At 41.8% G+C, this 17277-nt stretch overlaps 1 protein-coding gene across 1 annotated transcript; it reads right to left on the bottom strand.

Moving 5' to 3' along the window:
* Nucleotides 1–15394: 15394 nt before the first annotated feature.
* On the bottom strand, nt 15395–16813 carry LOC143471370 (uncharacterized). The gene has a single exon (XM_076969832.1). It carries the CDS (start codon nt 16811–16813, stop codon nt 15395–15397), a length of 1419 nt encoding a protein of 472 aa, XP_076825947.1.
* Between the last annotated feature and the right edge of the window lie 464 nt (nt 16814–17277).

Here is a 17277-nt window from a genome sequence, read left to right as displayed (position 1 = left end):
CGCGTCCGCATGTCTCGTTCAGTCCGATGGACCCCCTGACGGGTCGTCACTTTGCTACCGGTGACTGTTCCGGCCAGCGCTATGCTTTTCGTGTCGTGCCACCTAGATATTATTTGCCATACCTTCCTTTAAGCTCCGTGCCGTCGTCAACTGTAAAGCTTGCCAAAGTCAGTACTGAAGATGACTTTAAAACAAAAGCAAGTTAGTTTGATGTCATTTTACACATGCTCGAGGTAAGTTGAAAGTAGGAGGCTCTGGCTTCATGTTTTCTTATCGAAAAATAGCAACTAAATTGCAGCTGACACAGTTATGGAGTCTGCAGTGTTTTGCTCCCTTAGGAAAGCGCAATAAAAAAAATTATCAAGACGTCGGAAAAGAGCACAATATCTTACGATTCTTCCTTTCATACGTGGTTTACCTTTATGTGGAATATTAGCTTTGTTGGTAATATTGTTATTAAAACCCATTAGCCAGCAAAAGTTCTGTCCCCTAGTGGCAGACCCATTAAATAAACCTAGCATGTTATAGCGGGTATGCTGAATGAAACAAGAGCAAATAATGACAAACGGTATAAAAGCCTGCGGCAGCACTTTATCGGTATTCTATTTGAATAAGGTAAGTCAATCTGAGCTTTAACTCTTCTTTTTTCTACAAATCAATCTAAAGCAGTGCGAAACGCTTTACGTCCCGTATGCACCAGCAGTCCTGTCGTGGATCGAACCCCAGTCGTTAAGGATGTCATTGTAAGTATCATCCGCATCCGCATGTCTCGTTCAGTCCGATGGACCCCCTGACGGCTCGTCACTTTGCTGCCGGTGACTGTTCCGGACAGCGCTTTGCTTTTCGTGTCGTGCCACCTAGATATTATTTCCCATACCTTCCTCTAAGCTCCGTGCCGTCGTCAACTGCAAAGCTTGCCAAAGTAAGTACTGAAAATGACTTTAAACAAATGCAAGTTAGTTTGATGTCATTTTACACATGCTCGAGGTAAGTTGAAAGTAGGAGGCTCTGGCTTCATGTTTTCTCAACGAAAAACAGCAACTAAATTGCAGCTGACACAGTTATGGAGTCTGCAGTGTTTTTCACCCTGAGGAAAGCGCAATAAAAAAAATTATCAAGACGTCGGAAAAGAGCACAATATCTTACGATTCTTCCTTTCATACGTGGTTTACCTTTATGTGGAATATTAGCTTTGTTGGTAATATTGATATTAAAACCCATTAGCTAGCAAAAGTGCTGTCTCCTAGTGGCGGACCCTTTAAATAAACCTAGCATGTTATAGCGGGTATGCTGAATGAAACAAGATCAAAAAATGACAAACGGTATAAAAGACTGCGGCAGCACCTTATCGGTATTCTATTTGAATAAGGTAAGTCAATCTGAGCTTTGGCTCTTCTTTTTTCTACAAATCAATCTAAAGCAGTGCGAAACGTTTTTCGTCCCGTATGCACCAGCAGTGGCGTCGTGGATCGAACCCCAGTCGTTAAGGATGTCATTGTAAGTATCATCCGCGTTCGCATGTCTCGTTCAGTCCGATGGACCCCCTAACGGCTCGTCACTTTGCTGCCGGTGACTGTACCGGCCAGCGCTTTGCTTTTCGTGTCGTGCCACCTAGATATTATTTCCCATACCTTCCTTTAAGCTCCGTGCCGTCGTCAACTGCAAAGCTTGCCAAAGTAAGTACTGAAGATGACTTTAAAACAAAAGCAAGTTAGTTTGATGACAATCTACACATTCTCGAGGTAAGTTGAAAGTAGAAGGCTCTGGCTTCATGTTTTCTCAACGAAAAACAGCAACTAATTTGCAGCTGACACAGTTATGGAGTCTGCAGTGTTTTGCTCCCTTAGGAATACGCAATAAAAAAAATTATCAAGACGTCGGAAAAGAGCACAATATCTTACGATTCTTCCTTTCATACGTGGTTTACCTTTATATGGAATATTAGCTTTGTTGGTAATATTGTTATTAAAACCCATTAGGCAGCAAAAGTGCTCTCTCCTAGTGACGGACTCATTAAATAAACCTAGCATGTTATAGCGGGTATGCTGAATGAAACAAGAGCAAACAATGACAAACGGTATAAAAGACTGCGGCAGCACCTTATCGGTATTCTATTTGAATAAGGTAAGTCAATCTGAGCTTTGGCTCTTCTTTTTTCTACAAATGAATCTAAAGCAGTGTGAAACGCTTTACGTCCCGTATGCACCAGCAGTGCCGTCGTGGATCGAACCCCAGTCGTTAAGGATATCATTGTAAGTATTATCCGCGTCCGCATGTCTCGTTCAGTCCGATGGACAATCTTACGGCTCGTCACTTTGTTGCCGGTAACTGTTCCGGACAACGCTTTACTTTTCGTGTCGTGCCACCTAGATATTAATTCCCATAACTTCCTCTAATCTCCGTAACATCGTCAACTGCAAAGCTTGCCAAAGTCAGTACTGAATATGACTTTAAAACAAAAGCAAGTTAGTTTGATGTCATTTTACACATGCTCGAGGTAAGTTGAAAGTAGGAGGCTCTGGCTTCATGTTTTCTCAACGAAAAACAGCAACTAAATTGCAGCTGACACAGTTATGGATTCTGCAGTGTTTTGCTCCCTTAGGAAAGCGCAATAAAAAAAGATATCAAGACGTCGGAAAAGAGCACAATATCTTACGATTCTTCCTTTCATACGTGGTTTACCTTTATGTGGAATATTAGCTTTGTTGGTAATATTGTTATTAAAACCCATTAGCCAGCAAAAGTTCTGTCCCCTAGTGGCGGACTCATTAAATAAACCTAGCATGTTATAGCGGGTATGCTGAAAGAAACAAGAACAAAAAATGACAAACGGTATAAAAGACTGCGGCAGCACCTTATCGGTATTCTATTTGAATAAGGTAATTCAATCTGAGCTTTGGCACTTCTTTTTTCTACAAATCAATCTAAAGCAGTGGGAAACGCTTTTCGTCACGTATGCACCAGCAGTGCCGTCGTGGATCGAACCCCAGTCGTTAAGGATGTCATTGTAAGTATCATCCGCGTCCGCATGTCTCGTTCAGTCCGATGTACATCCTGACGGCTCGTCACTTTGCTGCCTATGACTGTTCCGGACAGCGCTTTGCTTTTCGTGTCGTGCCACCTAGATATTAATTCCCATACCTTTCTCTAAGCTCCGTGCCGTCGTCAACTGCAAAACTTGCCAAAGTCAGTACTGAAGATGACTTTAAAACAAAAGCAAGTTAGTTTGATGTCATTCTACACATGCTCGAGGTAAGTTGAAAGTAGGAGGCTCTGGCTTCATGTTTTCTCAACGAAAAACAGCAACTAAATTGCAGCTGACACAGTTATGGAGTCTGCAGTGTTTTGCTCCCTTAGGAAAGCGCAATAAAAAAAATTATCAAGACGTCGGAAAAGAGCACAATATCTTACGATTCTTCCTTTCATACGTGGTTTACCTTTATGTGGAATATTAGCTTTGTTGGTAATATTGTTATTAAAACCCATTAGCCAGCAAAAGTTCTGTCCTATAATGGCGGACCCATTAAATAAACCTAGCATGTTATAGCGGGTATGCTGAAAGAAACAAGAGCAAACAATGACAAACGGTATAAAAGACTGCGGCAGCACCTTATCGGTATTCTATTTGAATAAGGTAAGTCAATCTGAGCTTTGGCTCTTCTTTTTTCTACAAATCAATCTAAAGCAGTGCGAAACGCTTTTCGTCCCGTATGCACCAGCAGTGCCGTCGTGGATCGAACCCCAGTCGTTAACGATGTCATTGTAAGTATCATCCGCGTCCTCATGTCTCGTTCAGTCCGATGGACCCCCTAACGTCTCGTCACTTTGCTGCCGGTGACTGTACCGGCCAGCGCTTTGCTTTTCGTGTCGTGCCACCTAGATATTATTTCCCATACCTTCTTTTAAGCTCCGTACCGTCGTCAACTGCAAAGCTTGCCAAAGTCAGTACTGAATATGACTTTAAAACAAAAGCAAGTTAGTTTGATGACAATCTACACATTCTCGAGGTAAGTTGAAAGTAGGAGGCTCTGGCTTCATGTTTTCTCAACGAAAAACAGCAACTAAATTGCAGCTGACACAGTTATGGAGTCTGCAGTGTTTTGCTCCCTTAGGAAAGCACAATAAAAAAAATTATTAAGACGTCGGAAAAGAGCACAATATCTTACGATTCTTCCTTTCATACGTGGTTTACCTTTATGTGGAATATTAGCTTTGTTGGTAATATTGATATTAAAACCCATTAGCTAGCAAAAGTGCTGTCTCCTAGTGGCGGACCCTTTAAATAAACCTAGCATGTTATAGCGGGTATGCTGAAAGAAACAAGAGCAATAAATGACAAACGGTATAAAAGACTGCGGCAGCACCTTATCGGTATTCTATTTGAATAAGTTAAGTCAATCTGAGCTTTGGCTCTTCTTTTTTCTACAAATCAATCTAAAGCAGTGCGAAACGTTTTTCGTCCCGTATGCACCAGCAGTGCCGTCGTGGATCGAACCCCAGTCGTTAAGGATGTCATTGTAAGTATCATCCGCGTCCGCATGTCTCGTTCAATACGATGGACCCCCTGACGGCTCGTCACTTTGCTGCCGGTGACTGTACCGGCCAGCGCTTTGCTTTTCGTGTCGTGCCACATAGATATTATTTCCCATACCTTCCTCTAAGCTCCGTGCCGTCGTCAACTGCAAAGTTTGCCAAAGTCAGTACTGAAGATGACTTTAAAACAAAAGCAAGTTAGTTTGATGACATTCTACACATTCTCGAGGTAAGTTGAAAGTAGAAGGATCTGGCTTCATGTTTTCTCAACGAAAAACAGCAACTAAATTGCAGCTGACACAGTTATGGAGTCTGCAGTGTTTTGCTCCCTTAGGAAAGCGCAATAAAAAAAATTATCAAGACGTCGGAAAAGAGAACTATATCTTACGATTCTTCCTTTCATACGTGGTTTACCTTTATGTGGAATATTAGCTTTGTTGGTAATATTGTTATTAAAACCCATTAGGCAGCAAAAGTTCTGTCCCCTAGTGGCGGACTCATTAAATAAACCTAGCATGTTATAGCGGGTATGCTGAATGAAACAAGAGCAAATAATGACAAACGGTATAAAAGACTGCGACAGCACCTTATCGGTATTCTATTTGAATAAAGTAAGTCAATCTGAGCTTTGGCTCTTCTTTTTTCTACAAATCAATCTAAAGCAGTGCGAAACGCTTTACGTCCCGTATGCACCAGCAGTTCCGTCGTGGATCGAACCCCAGTCGTTAAGGATGTCATTGTAAGTATCATCCGCGTCCGCATGTCTCGTTCAGTCCGATGGACCCCCTGACGGGTCGTCACTTTGCTACCGGTGACTGTTCCGGCCAGCGCTATGCTTTTCGTGTCGTGCCACCTAGATATTATTTGCCATACCTTCCTTTAAGCTCCGTGCCGTCGTCAACTGTAAAGCTTGCCAAAGTCAGTACTGAAGATGACTTTAAAACAAAAGCAAGTTAGTTTGATGTCATTTTACACATGCTCGAGGTAAGTTGAAAGTAGGAGGCTCTGGCTTCATGTTTTCTTATCGAAAAATAGCAACTAAATTGCAGCTGACACAGTTATGGAGTCTGCAGTGTTTTGCTCCCTTAGGAAAGCGCAATAAAAAAAATTATCAAGACGTCGGAAAAGAGCACAATATCTTACGATTCTTCCTTTCATACGTGGTTTACCTTTATGTGGAATATTAGCTTTGTTGGTAATATTGTTATTAAAACCCATTAGCCAGCAAAAGTTCTGTCCCCTAGTGGCAGACCCATTAAATAAACCTAGCATGTTATAGCGGGTATGCTGAATGAAACAAGAGCAAATAATGACAAACGGTATAAAAGCCTGCGGCAGCACTTTATCGGTATTCTATTTGAATAAGGTAAGTCAATCTGAGCTTTGGCTCTTCTTTTTTCTACAAATCAATCTAAAGCAGTGCGAAACGCTTTACGTCCCGTATGCACCAGCAGTCCTGTCGTGGATCGAACCCCAGTCGTTAAGGATGTCATTGTAAGTATCATCCGCATCCGCATGTCTCGTTCAGTCCGATGGACCCCCTGACGGCTCGTCACTTTGCTGCCGGTGACTGTTCCGGACAGCGCTTTGCTTTTCGTGTCGTGCCACCTAGATATTATTTCCCATACCTTCCTCTAAGCTCCGTGCCGTCGTCAACTGCAAAGCTTGCCAAAGTAAGTACTGAAAATGACTTTAAACAAATGCAAGTTAGTTTGATGTCATTTTACACATGCTCGAGGTAAGTTGAAAGTAGGAGGCTCTGGCTTCATGTTTTCTCAACGAAAAACAGCAACTAAATTGCAGCTGACACAGTTATGGAGTCTGCAGTGTTTTTCACCCTGAGGAAAGCGCAATAAAAAAAATTATCAAGACGTCGGAAAAGAGCACAATATCTTACGATTCTTCCTTTCATACGTGGTTTACCTTTATGTGGAATATTAGCTTTGTTGGTAATATTGATATTAAAACCCATTAGCTAGCAAAAGTGCTGTCTCCTAGTGGCGGACCCTTTAAATAAACCTAGCATGTTATAGCGGGTATGCTGAATGAAACAAGATCAAAAAATGACAAACGGTATAAAAGACTGCGGCAGCACCTTATCGGTATTCTATTTGAATAAGGTAAGTCAATCTGAGCTTTGGCTCTTCTTTTTTCTACAAATCAATCTAAAGCAGTGCGAAACGTTTTTCGTCCCGTATGCACCAGCAGTGGCGTCGTGGATCGAACCCCAGTCGTTAAGGATGTCATTGTAAGTATCATCCGCGTTCGCATGTCTCGTTCAGTCCGATGGACCCCCTAACGGCTCGTCACTTTGCTGCCGGTGACTGTACCGGCCAGCGCTTTGCTTTTCGTGTCGTGCCACCTAGATATTATTTCCCATACCTTCCTTTAAGCTCCGTGCCGTCGTCAACTGCAAAGCTTGCCAAAGTAAGTACTGAAGATGACTTTAAAACAAAAGCAAGTTAGTTTGATGACAATCTACACATTCTCGAGGTAAGTTGAAAGTAGAAGGCTCTGGCTTCATGTTTTCTCAACGAAAAACAGCAACTAAATTGCAGCTGACACAGTTATGGAGTCTGCAGTGTTTTGCTCCCTTAGGAATACGCAATAAAAAAAATTATCAAGACGTCGGAAAAGAGCACAATATCTTACGATTCTTCCTTTCATACGTGGTTTACCTTTATATGGAATATTAGCTTTGTTGGTAATATTGTTATTAAAACCCATTAGGCAGCAAAAGTGCTCTCTCCTAGTGACGGACTCATTAAATAAACCTAGCATGTTATAGCGGGTATGCTGAATGAAACAAGAGCAAACAATGACAAACGGTATAAAAGACTGCGGCAGCACCTTATCGGTATTCTATTTGAATAAGGTAAGTCAATCTGAGCTTTGGCTCTTCTTTTTTCTACAAATGAATCTAAAGCAGTGTGAAACGCTTTACGTCCCGTATGCACCAGCAGTGCCGTCGTGGATCGAACCCCAGTCGTTAAGGATATCATTGTAAGTATTATCCGCGTCCGCATGTCTCGTTCAGTCCGATGGACAATCTTACGGCTCGTCACTTTGTTGCCGGTAACTGTTCCGGACAACGCTTTACTTTTCGTGTCGTGCCACCTAGATATTAATTCCCATAACTTCCTCTAATCTCCGTGCCATCGTCAACTGCAAAGCTTGCCAAAGTCAGTACTGAAGATGACTTTAAAACAAAAGCAAGTTAGTTTGATGTCATTTTACACATGCTCGAGGTAAGTTGAAAGTAGGAGGCTCTGGCTTCATGTTTTCTCAACGAAAAACAGCAACTAAATTGCAGCTGACAAAGTTATGGAGTCTGCAGTGTTTTGCTCCCTTAGGAATACGCAATAAAAAAAATTATCAAGACGTCGGAAAAGAGCACAATATCTTACGATTCTTCCTTTCATACGTGGTTTACCTTTATGTGGAATATTAGCTTTGTTGGTAATATTGTTATTAAAACCCATTAGGCAGCAAAAGTGCTCTCCCCTAGCGGCGGACTCATTAAATAAACCTAGCATGTTATAGCGGGTATGCTGAATGAAACAAGAGCAAACAATGACAAACGGTATAAAAGACTGCGGCAGCACCTTATCGGTATTCTATTTGAATAAGGTAAGTCAATCTGAGCTTTGGCTCTTCTTTTTTCTACAAATCAATCTAAAGCAGTGCGAAACGTTTTTCGTCCCGTATGCACCAGCAGTGGCGTCGTGGATCGAACCCCAGTCGTTAAGGATGTCATTGTAAGTATCATCCGCGTCCTCATGTCTCGTTCAGTCCGATGGACCCCCTAACGGCTCGTCACTTTGCTGCCGGTGACTGTACCGGCCAGCGCTTTGCTTTTCGTGTCGTGCCACCTAGATATTATTTCCCATACCTTCCTTTAAGCTCCTTGCCGTCGTCAACTGCAAAGCTTGCCAAAGTCAGTACTGAAGATGACTTTAAAACAAAAGCAAGTTAGTTTGATGACAATCTACACATTCTCGAGGTAAGTTGAAAGTAGGAGGCTCTGGCTTCATGTTTTCTCAACGAAAAACAGCAACTAAATTGCAGCTGACACAGTTATGGAGTCTGCAGTGTTTTGCTCCCTTAGGAAAGCGCAATAAAAAAAATTATCAAGACGTCGGAAAAGAGCACTATATCTTACGATTCTTCCTTTCATACGTGGTTTACCTTTATGTGGAATAATAGTTTTGTTGGTAATATTGTTATTAAAACCCATTAGCCAGCAAAAGTTCTGTCCCCTAGTGGCGGACCCATTAAATAAACCTAGCATGTTATAGCGGGTATGCTGAATGAAACAAGAGCAAACAATGACAAAGGGTATAAAAGTCTGCGGCAGCACCTTATCGGTATTCTATTTGAATAAGGTAAGTCAATCTGAGCTTTGGCTCTTCTTTTTTCTACAAATCAATCTAAAGCAGTGCGAAACGCTTTACGTCCCGTATGCACCAGCAGTCCTGTCGTGGATCGAACCCCAGTCGTTAAGGATGTCATTGTAAGTATCATCCGCGTCCGCATTTCTCGTTCAGTCCGATGGACCCCCTTACGGCTCGTCACTTTGCTGCCGGTGACTGTACCGACCAGCGCTATGCTTATCGTGTCGTGCCACCTAGATATTATTTCCCATACCTTCCTCTAAGCTCCGTGCCGTTGTCAACTGCAAAGCTTGCCAAAGTCAGTACTGAAGATGACTTTAAAACAAAAGCAAGTTAGTTTGATGACAATCTACACATTTTCGAGGTAAGTTGAAAGTAGGAGGCTCTGGCTTCATGTTTTCTCAACGAAAAATAGCAACTAAATTGCAGCTGACACAGTTATGGAGTCTGCAGTGTTTTGCTCCCTTAGGAAAGCGCAATAAAAAAATTATCAAGACGTCGGAAAAGAGCACAATATCTTACGATTCTTCCTTTCATACGTGGTTTACCTTTATGTGGAATATTAGCTTTGTTGGTAATATTGTTATTAAAACCAATTAGCCAGCAAAAGTGCTGTCCCCTAGTGGCGGACCCATTAAATAACCTAGCATGTTATAGCGGGTATGCTGAATGAAACAAGAGCAAAAAATGACAAAGGGTATAAAACACTGCGGCAGCACCTTATCGGTATTCTATTTGAATAAGGTAAGTCAATCTGAGCTTTGGTTCTTCTATTTTCTACAAATCAATCTAAAGCAGTGCGAAACGTTTTTCGTCCCGTATGCACCAGCAGTGCCGTCGTGGATCGAACCCCAGTCGTTAAGGATGTCATTGTAAGTATCATCCGCGTCCGCATGTCTCGTTCAGTCCGATGGACCCCTAACGGCTCGTCACTTTGCTGCCGGTGACTGTACCGTCCAGCGCTTTGCTTTTCGTGTCGTGCCACCTAGATATTATTTCCCATACCTTCCTCTAAGCTCTGTGCCGTCGTCAACTGCAAAGCTTGCCAAAGTCAGTAATGAAGATGACTTTAAAACAAAAGCAAGTTAGTTTGATGACAATCTACACATTCTCGAGGTAAGTTGAAAGTAGGAGGCTCTGGCTTCATGTTTTCTCAACGAAAAACAGCAACTAAATTACAGCTGACACTGTTATGGAGTCTGCAGTGTTTTGCTCCCTTAGGAAAGCGCAATAAAAAAAATTATCAAGACGTCGGAAAAGAGCACAATATCTTACGATTCTTCCTTTCATACGTGGTGTAGAATGACATCAAACTAACTTGCTTTTGTTTTAAAGTCATCTTCAGTACTGACTTTGGCAAGCTTTACAGTTGTCGACGGCACGGAGCTTAGAGGAAGGTATGGGAGTTAATATCTAGGTGGTACGACACGAAAAGCAAGACGCTGGCCAGAACAGTCACCGGCAGCAAAGTGACGAGCCGCGAGGTGGTTCATCGGACTGAACGAGACATGCGAACGCGGTTGATACTTACAATGACATCCTTAACGACTGGGGTTCGATCCACGACGTCACTGCTGGTGCATACGGGACATAAAGCGTTTCGCAATGCTCTAGAATCATTTGTAGAAAAAAGACAAGGTGCTGCCGCAGTCTTTTATACCGTTTGTCATTTTTAGCTCTTGTTTCATTAAGCATACCCGCTATAACCTGCTAGGATTATTTAATGGGTCCGCCACTATGGGACAGCACTTTTGCTGGCTAATGGGATTTAATAACAATATTACCAACAAAGCTAATATTCCACATAAAGTTAAACCACGTATGAAAGGAAGAATCGTAAGATATTGTGCTCTTTCCCGACGTCTTGATATGTTCTTTTATTGCGCTTTCCTAAGGGAGCAACACATTACAGACTCCATAACTGTGTCAGCTGCAATTTTGTTGCTGTTTTTCGTTGAGAAAACATGAAGCCTGAGCCTCCTACTTTCAACTTACCTCGAGCATGTGTAGAATGACATCAAACTAACTTGCTTTTGTTTTAAAGTCATCTTCAGTACTGACTTTGGCAAGCTTTACAGTTGACGACGGCACGGAGCTTAGAGGAAGGTATGGGAATTAATATCTAGGTGGTACGACACGAAAACCAAAGCGCTGGCCGGAACAGTCACCGTCAGCAAAGTGACGAGCCGTCAGGGGGTCCATCGGACTGAACGAGACATGCGAACGCGGATGATACTTACAATGACATCCTTAACGACTGGGGTTCGATCCACGACGGCACTGCTGGTGCATACAGGACGTAAAGCGTTTCAAACTGCTCTAGATTGATTTGTATAAAAAAGAAGAACCAAAGTTCAGATTGACTTAACTTATTCAAATAGAATACCGACAAGGTGCTGCCGCAGTCTTTTATACCGTTTGTTATTTTTTGCTCTTGTTTCATTCAGCATACCCGCTATAACATGCTAGGTTTATTTAATGGGTCCGCCACTAGGGGACAGCACTTTTGCTGGCTAATGGGTTTAAATAACAATATTACCAACAAAGCTAATATTCCACATAAAGTAAACCACGTATGAAAGGAAGAATCGTAAGATATTGTGCTCTTTTCCGACATCTTGATAATTTTTTTTATTGCGCTTTCCTAAGGGAGTAAAACACTGCAGACTCCATAACTGTGTCAGCTGCAATTTAGTTGCTGTTTTTCGTTGAGAAAACATGAAGCCAGAGCCTCCTACTTTCAACTTACCTCGAGAATGTGTAGAATGTCATCAAACTAACTTGCTTTTGTTTTAAAGTCATCTTCAGTACTGACTTTGGCAAGCTTTGCAGTTGACGACGGCACGGAGCTTAGAGGAAGGTATGGGAAATTATATCTAGGTGGCACGACACGAAAAGCAAAGCGCTGGTCGGAACAGTCACCGGCAGCAAAGTGACGAGCCGTCAGGGGGTCCATCGGACTGAAGGAGACATGCGGACGCGGATGATACTTACAATGACATCTTTAACGACTGGGGTTCGATCCACGACAGCACTGCTGGTGCATACGGGACGTAAAGCGTTTCGCACTGCTCTAGATTGATTTGTAGAAAAAAGAAGAGCCAAAGCTCAGATTGACTTACCTTATTCAAATAGAATACCGACAAGGTGCTGCCGCAGTCTTTTATACCGTTTGTCATTTTTTGCTCTTGTTTCATTCAGCATACCCGCTATAACATGCTAGGTTTATTTAATGGGTCCGCCACTAGGGGACAGCACTTTTGCTGGCTAATGGGTTTTAATAACAATATTACCAACAAAGCTAATATTCCACATAAAGGTAAACCACGTATGAAAGGAAGAATCGTAAGATATTGTACTCTTTTCCGACGTCTTGATAGTTTTTTTTATTGCGCTTTCCTAAGGGAGCAAAACACTGCAGACTCCATAACTGTATCATCTGCAATTTAGTTGCTGTTTTCGTTGAGAAAACATAAAGCCAGAGCCTCCTTCTTTCAACTTACCTCGAGAATGTGTAGAATGTCATCAAACTAACTTGCTTTTGTTTTAAAGTCATCTTCAGTACTGACTTTGGCAACCTTTGCAGTTGACGACGGCACGGAGCTTAGAGGAAGGTATGGGAAATAATAACTAGGTGGCACGACACGAAAAGCAAAGCGCTGGCCAGAACAGTCACAAGCAGCAAAGTGACGAGCCGTCAGGGGGTCAATCGGACTGAACGAGACATGCGGACGCGGATGATACTTACAATGACATCCTTAACGACTGGGGTTCGATCCACGACAGGACTGCTGGTGCATACGGGACGTAAAGCGTTTCGCACTGCTTTAGATTGATTTTTAGAAAAAAGAAGAGCCAAAGCTCAGATTGACTTACCTTATTCAAATAGAATACCGATAAGGTGCTGCCGCAGTCTTTTATACCGTTTATCATTTTTTGCTCTTCTTTCATTCAGCATACCCGCTATAACATGCTAGGTTTATTTAATGAGTCCGCCACTAGGGGACAGAACTTTTGCTGGCTAATGGGTTTTAATAACAATATTACCAACAAAGCTAATATTACACATAAAGGTAAACCACGTATGAAAGGAAGAATCGTAAGATATTGTGCTCTTTTCCGACGTCTTGATAATTTTTTTTATAGCGCTTTCCTAAGGGAGCAAAACACTGCAGACTCCATAACTGTGTCAGCTGCAATTTAGTTGCTGTTTTTCGTGGAGAAAACATGAAGCCAGAGCCTCCTACATTCAACTTACCTCGAGAATGTGTAGAATGTCATCAAACTAACTTGCTTTTGTTTTAAAGTCAACTTCAGTACTGACTTTGGCAAGCTTTGCAGTTGACGACGGCACGGAGCTTAGAGGAAGGTATGGGAATAAATATCTAGGTGGCACGACACGAAAAGCAAAGCGCTGGCCGGAACAGTCAACGGCAGCAAAGTGACGAGCCGTCAGACGGTCCATCGGACTGAACGAGACATGCGGACGCGGATGATACTTACAATGACATCCTTAACGACTGGGGTTCGTTCCACGACAGGACTGCTGGTGCATACGGGACGTAAAGCGTTTCGCACTGCTTTAGATTGATTTTTAGAAGAAATAAGAAGAGCCAAAGCTCAGATTGACTTACCTTATTCAAATAGAATACCGACAAGGTGCTGCCGCAGTCTTTTATACCGTTTGTCATTTTTTGCTCTTGTTTCATTCAGCATACCCGCTATAACATGCTAGGTTTATTTAATGGGACCGCCACTAGGGGACAGCACTTTTGCTGGCTAATGGGTTTTAATAACAATATTACCAACAAAGCTAATATTCAACATAAAGGTAAACTACGTATGAAAGGAAGAATCGTAAGATATTGTACTCTTTTCCGACGTTTTGATAGTTTTTGTTATTGCGCTTTTCTAAGGGAGCAAAACACTGCAGACTCCATAACTGTGTCAGCTGCAATTTAGTTGCTGTTTTTCGTTGAGAAAACATAAAGCCAGAGCCTCCTACTTTCAACTTACCTCGACAATGTGTAGAATGTCATCAAACTAACTTGCTTTTGTTTTAAAGTCATCTTCAGTACTGACTTTGACAACCTTTGCAGTTGACGACGGCACGGAGCTTAGAGGAAGGTATGGGAAATAATATCTAGGTGGCACGACACGAAAAGCAAAGCGCTGGCCAGAACAGTCACCGGCAGCAAAGTGACGAGCCGTCAGGGGGTCAATCGGACTGAACGAGACATGCGGACGCGGATGATACTTACAATGACATCCTTAACGACTGGGGTTCGATCCACGACAGGACTGCTGGTGCCTACGGGACGTAAAGCGTTTCGCACTGCTTTAGATTGATTTGTAGAAAAAAGAAGAGCCAAAGCTCAGATTGACTTACCTTATTCAAATAGAATACCGACAAGGTGCTGCCGCAGTCTTTTATACCGTTTGTCATTTTTTGCTCTTCTTTCATTCAGCATACCCGCTATAACATGCTAGGTTTATTTAATGGGACCGCCACTAGGGGACAGCACTTTTGCTGGCTAATGGGTTTTAATAACAATATTACCAACAAAGCTAATATTCCACATAAAGGTAAACCACGTATGAAAGGAAGAATCGTAAGATATTGTACTCTTTTCCGACGTTTTGATAGTTTTTTTTATTGCGCTTTTCTAAGGGAGCAAAACACTGCAGACTCCATAACTGTGTCAGCTGCAATTTAGTTGCTGTTTTTCGTTGAGAAAACATAAAGCCAGAGCCTCCTACTTTCAACTTACCTCGAGCATGTGTAGAATGACATCAAACTAACTTGCTTTTGTTTTAAAGTCATCTTCAGTACTGACTTTGGCAACCTTTGCAGTTGACGACGGCACGGAGCTTAGAGGAAGGTATGGGAAATAATATCTAGGTGGCACGACACGAAAAGCAAAGCGCTGGCCAGAACAGTCACCGGCAGCAAAGTGACGAGCCGTCAGGGGGTCAATCGGACTGAACGAGACATGCGGACGCGGATGATACTTACAATGACATCCTTAACGACTGGGGTTCGATCCACGACAGGACTGCTGGTGCATACGGGACGTAAAGCGTTTCGCAATGCTTTAGATTGATTTGTAGAAAAAAGAAGAGCCATGGTTTGTTTATTTGCACGCTAATTCGTAACACGCAAATAATGAAAAGAAAAACAAAAAGTACACGGAACAAAATATGAAAACACACGAAAAACAACTATTTAAACAGTATAACTTTTCGGTTCATGATTTTCAAGTTGATACCAAAGGTGACCCACCTTCACTTCTATTATATCACATAGCAACATAATCGCAATCAATCACGAAAAACACCATTTGCCTATGCGCCATGCGGCAATGCTTGACACAACACATATATAGTCGCAAAAACTTTAAAGACACGAACATAGCGATGTAAAGACAATATACAACACATATTAAACTACGATTGAGTTTATCAAATTACGGTGGCATCAAATCATTCAATTTAAAAGCGGGTTCTAAGCGCAGCTCCAGTCTCCCACCTTCTGCCATTTGATTTAATCTGTATTTAAAGGCCCGGTCTATGCTTGTCACCAATTTGTCAAGGGTTGGAGGAGATTTGTTCTCATATATAAATTTGTTTCTAGTTTTCCATATTTGGTGTTTAACCATGGTGATCAATGCGCTCAAAGTCTGGTCCGTTACTTCGCTTTCAATCTGTTTAAAGTTAAAACTTTCTAAATCTTCGATTTTTGTCATAGCCGGGTTGAGGTTGGCGAATTTTTGCGCAAACATTTTGACTGTAACCCAAAGTCGTTTTATCTTGTCGCATTTTCGGAAAGTGTGGTAGTCGGTATCTGGACCAATGCCGCAAAATGCGCACGATGTATCCGAGTTAATTTGGAAAATACCGCATTTTCCCCTAAAGGGTAGTAGATTCCACGCGCATCTGTAATTGAAGGTTTTCAAGTAATTTGGTAAAAGCGGATTGTGAATCCTAGCCCATTTAATTCGGTTTTTTTCACTCGACTGCGTTTCTGGAGTGCTTTCTTTGATTATTCGGCTGTACGTGTTTCCTAATTTTGGACTGGCTAATTCAACTTTACTTAGTTTGTATTTTTCAACAATTTCCCGGATTTTCCTATAGTAGGGACTTGGTTGTGCGATGTGCGGGATATTGTTTAGTTTCTGAACATCAAGTACATTAGCTAAAACGTGTCCTAATTGGTACTCCACATATCGATCGTGTGTCGACATTGGTTCGTTCATTACTCTACCGAGGCAATACTTTTGTATCGATTTGACATAAGTCATATCGGCGTAGACTTGGATGTTTGGCATTCGGTAGCCGCCTTCTAACTTATTGCGTTGTAAAATATCGATAGAAACAGCTGTTTCTTTGCCTTGCACGTATTGCAGAACATGATTATTTAATTTCCCAATTATATCTTGGTCTGGAGGGTATGTTTTCGCAACCTGAGTAATTACTGGCAGGATTTTTGATTTTAATAAAACTGCTTTAGCTTCATAAGTGGCATAGTTTGTGCTCAAAATTTTTAGTTGCTCTTTTACCTTTGGAATTAAGTTTTCCCATTGTTGGCGTTCTATAACGTTTCCGATTTCATATCCCAATAACTCTATACTTGTGTTTGTCCAGGATAATTTGGGGAAAAGTGGGTTGTCTATCGGTTGATTCACAGCTAATCTTTTGGTTTTAGCTTCGTTTAAGGTTAAGCCAGATGCCTTTGAAAATCTGTCGACTAAATCGAGCGCGAGATGGATATCAGCAGGGTTTTTAAGACACAACGTTGTGTCGTCAGCGTAATTTACGCATTTTACTTCTTTTCTGTCGCTTAACTGAGGACCTTTGATATGTGCAGTCTCATTGAGCTTAGACATTAAAGGCTCCACCGCTATTAAAAACAAGTGCAGGCTCAAGGGGTCTCCTTGTCTCACGCCTCGGTTCAATTTAAAATCTTTTGACAGGTGTCCGTTTAAAATTATTTTCGCGACGTTATCGCTATACAGATCTCTTATGCATGCACATAGTGTTTCTGGGAACCGCATTTCAGTCAAAACTCTCATTAACCAATTATGTTCTATTGAATCAAAGGCTTTTTTAAAATCAAGGGATAAAAAATACAGGTTTTGCATTTTTCTTTTCGCATTTTCATGTAAATCTCTTATAAGGATCGTGGCTTCTGATAATTGTTTACCTTTTGTGGCGTACTGATGCTCGTGTATCACTTCTTTGAGAGTTTCCCTTATTCTATTTGCCAGTATTTTTGTATATATTTTGTAGTCTAAATTTAACAGGGTAATTGGTCGGTAGTTGTCTAGGTCCGCATCATCGCCTTTTTTAT

Source organism: Clavelina lepadiformis, chromosome 9, assembly GCF_947623445.1.
Source record: "Clavelina lepadiformis chromosome 9, kaClaLepa1.1, whole genome shotgun sequence".
Taxonomy (NCBI): Eukaryota; Metazoa; Chordata; class Ascidiacea; order Aplousobranchia; family Clavelinidae; genus Clavelina; species Clavelina lepadiformis.
The sequence above is the reverse complement of the archived record's forward strand: the minus strand, read 5'-3'. Positions and strand labels throughout refer to the sequence as shown.

What these genes read in the sequence shown, in the direction of transcription:
- LOC143471370 (XM_076969832.1), bottom strand. Translation starts at nt 16,813, where the DNA reads ATGTCTAAGCTCAATGAGACTGCACATATCAAAGGTCCTCAGTTAAGC.